Source organism: Oryzias melastigma, linkage group LG8, assembly GCF_002922805.2.
Source record: "Oryzias melastigma strain HK-1 linkage group LG8, ASM292280v2, whole genome shotgun sequence".
NCBI classification, from domain to species: domain Eukaryota; kingdom Metazoa; phylum Chordata; class Actinopteri; order Beloniformes; family Adrianichthyidae; genus Oryzias; species Oryzias melastigma.
Window position 1 is genome coordinate 5,147,279 of NC_050519.1, and position 13,037 is coordinate 5,160,315.

General features: G+C 40.1%; 1 protein-coding gene across 1 annotated transcript in view; it reads right to left on the bottom strand.

The window, feature by feature from the left end:
• Positions 1-13,037, bottom strand: part of lasp1 (LIM and SH3 protein 1) — a 29,181-nt gene that overhangs the window by 8,543 nt on the left and 7,601 nt on the right. Inside the window, exons 2-3 of the mRNA XM_024272195.2 lie at positions 8,495-8,589; positions 3,238-3,322 (exon numbers count right to left, since the gene is read on the bottom strand). Coding sequence (XP_024127963.1) covers positions 3,238-3,322; positions 8,495-8,589 — 180 coding nt within the window. The remainder of the gene's footprint in view (positions 1-3,237; positions 3,323-8,494; positions 8,590-13,037) is intronic.

Here is a 13,037-nt window from a genome sequence, read left to right on the forward strand (position 1 = left end):
CAACTACGTATCTAAAAGAGTTCATTCAGATAGAGCTGAGGGACGAGTGATGGTTAAGTCCATAGTCAAGACGAAGCAGAAGTGCAGTCCATGGCCAGGAGCGAGGATTATTAAATTATTCAAATTTTATTAAATTATTATTATCATTTTTTTTTACAAACCCTATGACTTTTCTTTTTTGTCAAGAAATTATAATAGAAAAATGTTTTTTTTTTGCCAAATAAATCGCTCTTGAATTATGCTCTAGCATGGAGGAAATGGTAAAAAGATAATTGTTCCATTACACGTTGGGTTTTTTAAAGGGACATTTTCTTTAGGCCTTTTGACATTAAAACAAACACTAATATTAACATGTAATTTGAATAACTTGTGTGTTTTTATTTGTAAACCCCAGCCTGCAATAATGACACAGTGTTTAGTGAGGATGTTCACTTCCTGTTTGCTCATGAGCAAAGGCTTTACATAAGGACGTGGGAGCGACCATATTTGGTCAAAACGAGCTGTAGTGAGGAGTGACGAATAGCGTTTGTGTGTTTGCTCCCAGTCGTCCCACCCACTTCTCACCCTGAGGGCAGAGGAGGAAATGTCCAACCCATACGAGACAAGTTTTAGAAATTGCAAGAGCAGAGCCCCCCCCCTCCGCCTATCATCTCTCCAGAAGTTGAACCCACAACCGCATACACCACTTTACAAACCTGAAACAGGAAGGCGTATTTTTAAACTGACACATCCTGTCTTCTCGCCATCATGACATTTCAGCTGCACCTCCCCACACCAGCCTTTACTCCTGCCTCCATGGCGACTGCATCGACGCCGCTGAACTGAGCGCTGACAGCACTCCTCTCGTCTGACGCCTCATGATAAAAGGACGTGATTGTGATTCACAGCTGGTGTGTAAGAAATCCGTGCAGCGTTAGACTTTAGCGTTCCCCTAAAAACGACCTCTCTCCATGAAGATTTCTGCGCCTTCGTCCCATCCTTGCCCTTCATTCTTGTTTCAGTCAACACTTGATCCTCCCCCTGTTTCCCATCTCCTTTGTCTTTCAGGGTCTAAGCCACAGTTTCCTCTCCACCAATCGTTCTCCTGCGTTCCTCCCCCGCCCACAACCCTTCCCTGTGAAGCTCCTTTTTCATTCATTCATATTTTACCGCTGAAGCTTCTCCTCGTTTTAATCCTGTATTGCCCACAGGGGTTTTTTACTTTTATTTCTCACCCCCTCCCCTCTTTGGTGCCTTCCTGCCTCATCATCCTTTCATTCATGGGCGCTTCGTCGCTCCTCTCCTCCCCAATTGGCTCTTTCCCGTTTCTTTATTTCCCTTCTTGTTTCTGTTTCTCCTGCAGAGTCTTGTAATGCGGTGTGACAAACCTCTACCCTGCTACCATAGCAATAGGGTTCCTGTAGCAACGCGGCGCCATTGATGCTAAGAGGTTAGACAGCCAGTTCTGTCGCACTTTCAACTTTCTCACTGCAGAAAAAACATCCAAGCACAACCAGACTGAATCCAAATTTATATCACTTTTACTTCTAAAATAAAACTAAATCTTTGTCAAATACTAACGTGAAGCCATTTGCAAATAAAATAACCATTCTGTTATTAAAACAGATTTTTTAAAGAGTTTTCATGAGTCCACAAAAACTTCTCTTTTGTGTTATTATCTCGGGATTCAAATGTGTGTCATTTCAATTCATATTGGGTGTTCTTTAAAGGGGGCTAAAGAGGGGGCTGCCTAGATGTGTGGAAAAACACCATCTGTCTCTTGATGCCGCTGTCATACCCCTCCCCACATGACCACTACCCCCAGACACCACAAACCCCCTCCTCAAACACACCCACGGTCTAATCTTAATGTTTGGAAACCCTGATGAACGTGCCGCGTTCTCTTTAGAGCAGGATATGGCGAGACCTCTTACCACTCTTCAATCTTTTTTTGAGTTTCATAACTCAGTTTATAATAATAACTTTTAACAATAAGTTTTTTAAAATCTCAAATAGGATTTTAGGGTGTTCTATTCTCACCAACAAGTTCAACAAATGCTATTAAAAAATACAGATAAAATTAAAAACAAATTAATTATTGGAAGTAAAGACAAAATGTTTTAGTGACTCTATATCTGAACGTACTAAATAAAAATTGCTTAAAAATTGCGTTGAGCTATTTTTGATTTTTTTCTTGTACAGAGTTTAGAAAGATAGTCAACTTTTTCCCCACATTTGAATTTTGAAGTCATTTTTGACCTTTGTTGTTTTAAGTCCTACAGGAAGTGTTACATTTTATGTTCCTCATAGTTGCAAATTAGAAGGAAAAGGTATTTTTGTGAGAACAGAATTAGTGTCCAGATAGAGATCTTTTGAATTTCATTTACAGCAGTGTTATGTGAGCAGCTGACATGTCTTCCGTTAAAGACCCACTCTAATAAAAATCACCTTTTTGGTGTTTTACTCTTGTGGAATTTTTCTCCAGATGGAGGACACATACTGTATATATACTAATTTCAAATTAAAATTGAGTATTTCTTTACTCAAATCGTGATGGATCAGGCGCAGACGAAAACCGCCGGGTTAAATAAAACATGTTTGTGATGAAGCAAATCCTCCACTTGAAGACAAATAGATCCATTAACGTCTTTTTTCCTCTCTGAGTTGCCATCTGGCTCAAACCTGTATGTCTGTGTAACTCTGATATTGTGCAACGTTTTTTTTGCTACACTATTGTTAGCTAGAGGTTGTAAGGGTCTGTAAGCTAGCAGGAGAGAGTGTAAACAAAGGAATGCTGGGATATCAATGTCGCACCAACAGTTACACCCCAGAAGCGAATTTCTAACGAGTTCCTGCCACTCTGCCGAAAATATGTCTTGAAAAACGACACAGGCTTTTTGGTTTTGGCTAAAAACTGCATAATTATAGCTAAAAGACAACTGGAAGAGCTTTTACAATCAGTGGGGATGGGACTTTAAACAAAAAAAGCTGCATCATTGATCAGTTAATGCTTCAGTTCCAGACTTTCCAATTTAAAAAATGTACAAAAATCCGATTTTAGTGTGAAATATCTCTTCATGCTCAACACCGAGGTTTCTCTTTGAAGACTTTTTAAAGACACCAAGACAACCAAACCCATTTAATCTGATAAAGTTATCTAACTGATGGGTAGAAATGAACCATAACTTGTTTGTGGACGTGTTATTTGGCAGTTAAACATTAATCCTCTGCTTGGCCGATGGCGTGAAGTGAACTTACCTGGCTTTGCATCTTGCTCTGCTGTTTCAGGCGAAGGTTCTCTGGAGTGTCAGCCACACAGGTGAAGTTTGTCTTGGGGTAGTGTCTGAAACAAAAAAACACAGGGAAAACAGCGGTGAATATAAATAGAGGGTAAACACACCGGCAGATGCCAGCTCTGCTCAGGCTCTCCCTGCTTCTGTGAAGGGGAGAGAAAAGAAAAAACAGCATAAATCAAGAAGTGCAGCCTGTGGCCTCGCTACTGAGGCAATTGTGATTCAAGGTGGTCCAGAGATTGAGTTTAGGGGCCCTGTAGACAAAAAGCAAGTCAGTACAAAACACAATGCTCTGTCAGTTAAAGCCAAGGTAGTCTGAAAACGAGGAAGTGCAAGGAAGGGGCTGTGGAGGGGGGGTCGAGAGCCTCGGGATTCCAGAGTTTGGAGGCGAGCCATAGCAGGTGCAGAAAAGAGAAGAAGAAGAAGAAGAATGTACTCTGCTGTTGCACAGGCCTGTGGAAGAGAAACAGCATGCAGCGAAAACAGCAACGGGGGTCACACTGACAGTTCAAACTGAGGGATGTCATGGACGCCACCCCCTCCAGCAGAGCATGAAGCCGCGTCTCTTTCTAATTGGACGTTTATCATCCCAAAAGTATCATCACACACCTTCTAGAGGAAAAGGGGAACAAAGTTTCCATGCAAATATTGCACCGAGCAATGACTTGGAAAACTACTAGCAGTATCAGCCAGTAGAATTATGTATCCACTGAAGCCTTTGGAGCAGAAGCAGCCTCAAGTGCAAACAACACTGCCTGCCAGTTAGCTCAATGTGATGCTTAAGGCAGCAAAAGCACACAACACAGGTCCGGTGGGAGAGCAGCTCACGGCTCTCGTGGACTACAGCTCCCAGCATGCCTCATGGTGCTCCCCCAAAAGCTTCCAGACATCATCTGTGCTTTTTCTTAACCCATTTAGGGTTCCAAGATGACTGGAGACTCAACTAAATGCTTGTAAAGCTGTGATGAAAAATATTAGATTTTTAGGTGTGCATTTATATATGCTCACTCTGGCCTTTTGACCTCAATATTTAACCCTTTAACACCTGCAGATGTCACCGGTGACGCCTTCACAGCACACAGTTTTTGATGTACTATAACTTTTCAACAGATTACATGGTCAACGTGAATAAGCCGATTCCAACGCAGTGGAAAGCAGCTTTTCATATCGGTTCTGTGCCAATAAACAACACATTACTAATTTACAGTGTATCATATTGCTGCTTTTCTCTGCGACACAATCAACCTAAATTACATTAATTGACTGTATATGAGAATTGGACTGACTGACTCCTCCCCCTCACGTTCTAAATGGGTCCCAAAAAAAACCTATCGACTTCTATAGAGAAACAAACAAGCATTGTTGCTGTGATACATTTTTAACATGTTCTTGCTGATATCAATTATGTTTAGGTCAGTAGTGAAAGTTATTCAAGTTCTAAACTGAGAAATCAGAGGTTTCAAAAAGGATAAGTGGTCTCAAATCAAACTGACAAATTCTTCCTGTTGTGGGCTTCAAACAAGCTCACCCCGGGCTCCCACGGCTAGTGCTACGGCTCCGATGCGAGCGCCGCAGTCTTTTTGTAACATTAAAAGTGCCACAGGAAAACCCCACTTCAGACGATCACGTTCGACCTCTGCGATCTGGGCTCTGCAGCGCTGCAAATCTGTTTTGTTTGGCTTAAATTTTCGCCAGACAAAGCGGTTAATGGGGGGGATTACTGTACTTCCTATATAAATAGTGGGTTGTGTGAACCTTCGTGAGTTCGGACTTTCATGAGGTCAGCAGCAGAGCCAGTGGCTGCAGTAGTCGATATGAGCTGGACCGCTCCCACATAGCTGCAACGCTAGCCCTGTGAGCTTAGGGTTACTCCTGATTAGCGAGAGCAGTTGTCATAGAAACGCTGGCTCAGATAAACTTGAACCAATCAGAGCTTACTGACAATTTCTGGTTCCAACATAGCGACATTTGCAACACAAAAAAAAACTGAACTGAATTGACTTCATTTTCCTAGAAGCAAGTAATTTTTTTTTGGGTGACATCACACTCACTCAATCCAGTTCTATACATTCATGCATAAACAGTTAAAAAGTTACGGTAGTCGAAATACTGTCAACACAAGCAGCGGCGTTAAAGGGTTACCTGACAGAAGTACCATCAGATATAGAGGTTTATTAAAACAATGCAAATGACAGAATCATAAGAGATGCATCTTCACAGGTACTTAATGTGAATTTTCAGACATTTTTTTACTTTTAATACCTAGTCATGTTTGTCTATTTTCATTAAAAGTTAGCTGTGAGCATCACAGAAGATAATCAGAGGGAGTGAGGAGCGTGCACATGCACAAAACTTTATCAAACCCTAAAGAAGCATGACTGTCAGTGGGGGTGAGGGGCCTGCTTATTGCACACATGTGCGATCACACACACACACAAGCTTCCTACTGTGTATGGAGGGACGCCTGTTTGCATAGTGGAACCAGGAAATGCTTCGGTCCACTTGACCCTGGGACACCTGAAAAGGTTTTCATGAATCATTCAACAGGAATCAGCCCTTCCACAGCTTTAAAGACGTTTTAACCCCAAACAACAGAAGTCATTACACATCAGAAAAATCACATAAAGTAAGCAAAAGCATCACACCGAATGCAGCTGTTAAGGCCGTGTTAACCGTTGGCTCCTCTCAGTCTCCAGGGGAAACTTTGAATTTTTCTGTTTACTTATCTTTCCCTCTCAGTCTCCCACAATCCTCCCACAGTTGTATCATCCAACAGAGGATGAGACAGAGAAAGCAAATGCCTGCATCAGTTTATCAAGGTCAAACATCGTGGAGTAACGATAAAGCAGTTAGCCAAAAGGATAACGGTGCTCAACGTGGCTTACATTCCATCTCCAGAAGTAGGCGACTCTCTTATGTTGTTTATTCTGATTTCAACAAACACAAGTCGCCATAATAAACAACCTGTGAAGGACTTTACTCTTATCCAGAGACGATATGTACAGGAGATAAAAGAAGATAAAGGGAGGTGAGGAACACACTTCATTTCATCTCACAGGGGTGCAGAGTGCTCATCCATACACACCCCTGAAAGGCAGTTTGGGAGAAACACTAAAAACTAATGGACTATGAAGACCAACAGCTAACAGCTTATTTGATTTGAAACACATTGAAGCAACACAACAGCCTGGATTTTTGAAAAGAAACTCTTCATTTGAATCAAGATCGTGAGACGCCATCATGGTAACCCTTTATAGATTTGCATAGGTAGTTTATTTTATGCTGTACTTTAAGGCTTGCCGCACGTATGGGGTGTGCAGGTGATGAGCAGTGTCCATAGGACGCCCACACAAACTAGACTCTGTCTAAGGTCCTCATTTCTGACAGTCAGGTCGTGCACATTTGTCACTAGAACAGCACCAATGTGCTCCATGTACACGACCCACCAACGTCACCCATACGTGTTGTATAAGCGTTCGCTACAACCTGTTGTTCTCAGCATGGCAACAGAAATAAATATGCAAGCACATTTTCACTCTACAGGCTCACCTAGTGGTCTATGATCTTGATAACTCGTGCGGCCGGCTGCAAGCCTCATGAAAGTTTACCCGCAGACAGCCAGCAGAATCCGCCGTTAAGAGCAGTTGTGACTAAGCCTTTAAAAGCTTTAAAGGAAAGTTCTTGTCAAAAGTAAATGTTTTTAACTCAAATCTGTGACTTTGACGAGTTATCGCTGCTGTTCAGGTCAACCAGAGAATAAACTAGTTCTTGTCAAAAGGAGGAAGAAGAACTGTTTTAGGAGCTCATTGTAAATGCATGGTTTCCAAAGACATGCTCATTTTTGCAAGAGAATTTAATTTATTTTAAAAAAACATTTGTGCATAAAGGAAATGTGAGTAAATATGAAAAAGATTAAAGATGTGGTGCCCTTAAAATTAAAATTCATTTAAATGCTTTATAACTAATGCACAAATCGACATTTGTTCATTTTAATTTTTTTAGTTCAAAAAAAATAATTTTACAATCAAAAATGTAGAAAACAAATTGTATCCAAATAATGTTGAGTTTAAAGTGGAAACTGAGAATTTCACAATATTTCCATTTAACTTAGCTTACTGTCAGGCATTTGGTGCTGTGCATTCTGGGTCATGTTCAAACCCCAGGCAGAGATGAATTATTAAATCAAACAGCCAATTGGAAATGATGCTGCTGTTTACGACCATCATTGGGATCTTCTCTGCTCAGCTTGAATGTCAGCTTTGACAGAAATGGGAGTGATTTATTACTAAAGCACAGTTTTCTTAGGAATAGTGACTCAGCGTTAAGAATAGTAAAAGGAAGCAGACGGTTGAAATGAGGAAAACATGAGAAGCTTCTGAATTTTTTTATTTTAGAACAAGTTACCTTCTAATTCTGCACAGTCTGTAGAGAACTAACAAGCTTTAAATCAGAATCAAATCAGCAACTTTATGAAAACAGTTGGCTATTAATTATTGACCGAGATTCTGTCCCAGTAGTTAAATATTTATGCCTAATTCAAACACGAAGGCAAAGTTCTTTAATTTCTTCAAAAGTAAGAAACGGAAAGAGAAAGGGTGACGTTTTGATTTGCAGTTAAATCAGTCCTGAAGAAGCCAAAAGTCCCCATCTGACAGACAAACACTTCTGCTCTTTAGTTCCCACTGAAACCCAGAATGAAATCAGCCGTTCAAGAAAACAAGCTCGTCAGAGCTGGAAGGCTTTTCTGCACCCCGCCTCTCCTCTCCAGCTCTGATGAACACACTCTGAAGATCATTACAAATAACGTGTGTGTGTGTGTGTGTGAGTGTGTGGTGGTGGTGGGGGGATCCAGGGAAGCCTGGTGAACCTTCAGTATGCGAGCGAGTCCTGAAGCATGAGCGGACATGCTGGCAGTTTTCGGTGTCCACATTTGTCACTGTAGAGGAACTTGAAGAATTTCCTTTGTTGATGCCCCCCCCTCCCATCCTTGGTGTGGGGAGGGGGGAACTTTCCCACACAACCCATAGGCTTTTTCTCTTAGGGGGAGATTAAATAGTTACAGATAAACAGCACAGAGGAAGAGAGAGGGGCCGTGGAAGGGTTGAAACAGTCCTATTTCATGCTGTGCACAGATTAAAGACTGCTGTCAGCGTCTTAAGAGCCCCATGAATGTAAAACGGGCTCCACGACACACGCACAACGATGACTTTCGGACAACTTACGCATTGCAGTATGGTCTCTTCTCGAAGCCTTTGTAATTCTTCATGTTTAGAGTCATTTTGCAGACCTCGCAGCTGAAGCATCCTTTATGCCAGTACTGTCAAAAAAAAACACAGAACACACGACATGTGAGACTGGGAGACATCAGGAGATTTCTTGTTGCCCTACTTTGCCAGAGGGAGAGCCAGCATACCAAACATTAACATGGAGATGAAAGCTAATTGAATGGTTTAGGCCAGAACCGTGCTGTACTCCCCGAGGTTTCACAAGGACAGGATCTGGGTGAACACGTTGGGGTGGTGGAAGCCCCTAAAGCTCGCCGTTTTATTACCATCTATAGGCAGATAGAGAGTGCTGCCGTTTTCCCAGGCTTTGAACTGATTCTTGTATGCTGCACATGTTCACATCTTTATTAATGACCAATGTGTGCAGCTGCTGAGTGAATTTCCAGTATGTTAACCGAGCTCATTTTCCAAAGGAGAGGACGAACCATCGACGAGGGCTGTGGATCGTTGCTTAGGCGGCGATCCAATTTGATTCCAGAATCAAGCTCAACGCTTCACAAATCAACTTTTTAATATAACGTTTGTTGCTATGTGTAGGACTTTTTACTGGATGGATGAAAATATAAATTATTTGTATTAAATCACCAACATTCATACATTTATTTAGAACAGGAGATCAGAATTAAAAAACTGATAAAAACAAGACAGAAATGGTGTTTTTCATTTTAAACAAGTTCTATTTTATTTTTTGGTCTGGTTAAGCTCAGCCATAATATATACAAAAAGGCAAAAAGCATTAAAAATTCATTGTTGTTTTTTATCATTTATCTATAAATATTTATCTATAAATCGTGAAAATGTTCTCCACACTTTTTCCATCCTCAAAGTTCTTCAACATTTTACGTTCTAAGCATTACATATTGGTGCAGAGCCCGTATGAAAAAAGTCGTTTTTTTTTCCTGCGGCAGAATCACCTGATTCATGATTACATGTGCACTTCACTGCTATGCAAAGCTGCATATCGGCCTCAGGCTGCGTTTCTCTGCTTCAGAATCCGCTAAAGTTACATTAATTGCGTCAACTGTTGAAGAGTTACCATAACCAAAAGAAGGTAAACACTGGAGCTAAACCTCCGGTGTTAAAAGCAAATTAGTTTTTTCAGAAGTAATGTTAGTGAGCGGAATTTCAGTCTCAGTTTTTTAACAGGAAAAAAGCTCTCGCTAGTCTTAGTTTGAAAACCGGAAGCTTCACCTACACAAAGATGTTTTTAACTTCTGGTAACGGTACCGCTGCTCTTTCGGCTTCGTTTTAGTTCGTAAACTTAAAATCCTACATTAATCTGCATTTCAAAGCAAAAATACGTCATCCCCAAATAATATTTTGATAAAATTTTACTACACTCTACTATATTTATAAAGATCGGGAATCAGCGATTTTGGACGTTGCGAATATTCATACTCAAATTTCCTTTCAAACGTTCTATTTGGAATGTGATGGAGGAGGGATCACTCAGTCCAGTTCTCTTATACAGTCCATGGGACGACCCAATAGAAGCTATGTCTGCGTTATACTCCCCTAGATCCCCTTTGACAAAAAAAAAAAAGGCCATAAAATAAATTGGGGGCTCGTCCGGGATTGGAACCCGGGACCTATCGCAATTCAACACTACTAAAAATAAAATAAAAATACACACAAATATGACAATGGACACTAACTACTTCCTAACCCCTAAAAGACTAAATAGAGCAAGTGCCCCAAATCTTGTAATTCAGACCCCATGTTCACCATTTTCTTTTTTTTTTAAGCCAAATATGATCTCACCCATTTGCCAAAATAAAAAGACCTAACAGAAATAAACATTTTTCAAAGATTATTTATGAATTGATTTTGTTCTGATGATGAAAACTTACCAAAAAAAATACATATTATTATAAATAGAATGTAATAAATTGTTCAAACAAAATGCAATGAAATCTAGGTCACTGAATTTTGGATTTGTAGATTCGGACGCACAAAAAAGAAATGGCGAACGCCCTATATAGTGCTCTAAGTAGTGAGGGAATTCGACACAACCAGAGTGAATTATCATGGAAGGAAGGATTTGCAGGAAGGTAGCATGCAGTGAAGGGTGGAGTGAGAAAGAGGAAACTCCAGAGAATGAAGAAATGATCTGGTTCATTCTGCTATCATCAAGGGAAGGGAGGGAGGAGTGCAAAGACGGAGAGAGGAGACAGCCTTGGAATAAAAGGAAGGCAGTCCTTATTAACACGATCCAAGGTACCAGTTCTCCATTTATACACTCGCTGTGTAACTTTAAATTATCTACACAGGAAACGCTAATCTATACAACAATGTCTAAAGAAGAGCGGTAGAAGCACACTATTATGAGACTTTTCCCATGAAAACAAGCGCACAGAAAGTTTGGTTCTAGAGGGTTTTTTTCCTCAGACCAAAAAGTAGGAATTACTATCGGGAAAATCCATCATTTCCTTGCATGCCGATAACGTGATAATGTGTTTCAGCTTTAGTAAGCAGCTGCCAACAGATTTTAGCATCTGCAAAAGCTGCAGATGGGCTGCAAAGACAATTATGGTGTAGCTCTGTATGGGATCAGGAAAAAACACAGACATTATCAGCCAATCTGAAATGTGGCTTCAGGCTGGTCCTAAGAACAACCTTCTCTGTTCTTTCTGAATGCATGGACCACCCAGGTTGGTATGCACTGACAGCAAGTGTGTGAGAGTTTATAGCTCCAAGCAGCATCATTCTGAAGCACACAAAGAGAAGGCTCCACTGTGGAAACATGGCTTCAGCCTTACGGAGATGCAGATGGACACATCATGTTTTTCTTTGGGCAGATTTCTCTAAAGCTCTACCTGGTCTGCAGCAAAATATAGTTTTAACAGCAAATTTATCCCAATCAAATGAAACATATAGTTTAATCACATTTAACTACACATAGACACAAAAGGGTAAAGGTGATGTGGCCTTATCTCTGAACCAAACATGGACTTTGAGATTCGACTTGTTGTCTATAGCAAATATTAAGCAAGCATTTTATTTAAGAAAACTTTATAACTACTTTATTTTAAAGAGGCAACTCAAACTTCAGCAGAACATTTTTCTAATCATCTCCCGTGTTCTCAGATGACAGATAACAGCTGTAGTGCACGAACTATTGAAGCATGACTTTCTTCAGGACTGAGAAACCTAACAAGGGGGATCAAGTGCACCCGGGACATAGTGAGATGTATTTAATAAGTCAAGACTTGAAAGGTGGCCTGGTGCCGCAAAACAACATGCCAGAAATCACCAGATTAAATTTTAGTTAAAGTTGTGAGATTGATGAGCCACCAAACGGTCCAAAGTTATCTTTCTAGATCAAGAGAGTCCAAATCCACTTCCTACGGATTAGCCTCCTGCTTGATTTCAGACACTGCTACCACAATCAGTGATCTGTTTCCTGGAATAGATGTGTAGTAGATGGGATAGTAGCAGAATAGATTATCCTCCAAGATGTGACAAGACAACCCTATTTTAGATGATCTCTTTAAATCATATATTCAAAAGACTGCTTATTTTGTTTAAAAATATTCTAAAAATTATAAATATCTGTAAAAAATAAAACAATTAGGTTTAGGAAAAAAACAAAGGTCAGGTTAACTGATTATGAAGACATCTCTACTTAGATAAATTAATACAAATTTATCAAATCCACAGATTAATTTTATTTTATAGTAGTTACTTTATTTTAAGCAAAAAAAATATGCTTTTGTTAAGTTTATAGCCCAAATCTATCGTTTGATTAACTGACATGGACGGTGGACAGTAGGAAAAAGTTAAACTATTTGCAAACTAAGCTGAGTTTGAATAGCATAGAAGGAAAAAAAGTGAAGATTCACACCCAGGATAAACTTATCTTATCTACATGGTAGAGATATCAAGTTCTTCTGGTCTTTCATGTTATGTTAAAAAGTTCTTTTTTCTTTTTCTTTTCAACAGACAAAGGTGATAGTGACACATCAAAGCAGCTGCTGACGAACACTGCAGTCCAGCAGTTGAAATATGTCAGTAAAGAAAATATTTATCCTAGTTTTGCCTGGTGAAAGACAGGTTGTTCACCTTTCAACTTATCCCGTCGGACGTCGCTACAGGGATTTGAATGGCACAAAAATAACCTGATAATCATATGCTCTACAAGAAAAACGTATCTCGCATGTGAAGGTGCAAACCCACACGGGAGGAAAGCTCTAATACAGCAAGTAAATACAAAATAAAGTATCTTAAGTGCAATTATTTGAAAAAATACTTAATCAAGCCACGTGAATCAGATGGGCATTTTGGAAAACCAAGCTGATGTTTTTTTTCTAGTTGTGCAACAAAAATGCTTTCTGCTGCCGTGTCAGGCCATTGTTTGAATGCCAGAGTAAAAGGTCAGCATTTACCACAAAGCCAAATCATATTTGTCATGATCTCACACTGAAGATGATACGTGTCTACATCAAACACCTCACAGGCTGCTAATTTCGAATAAAACTCT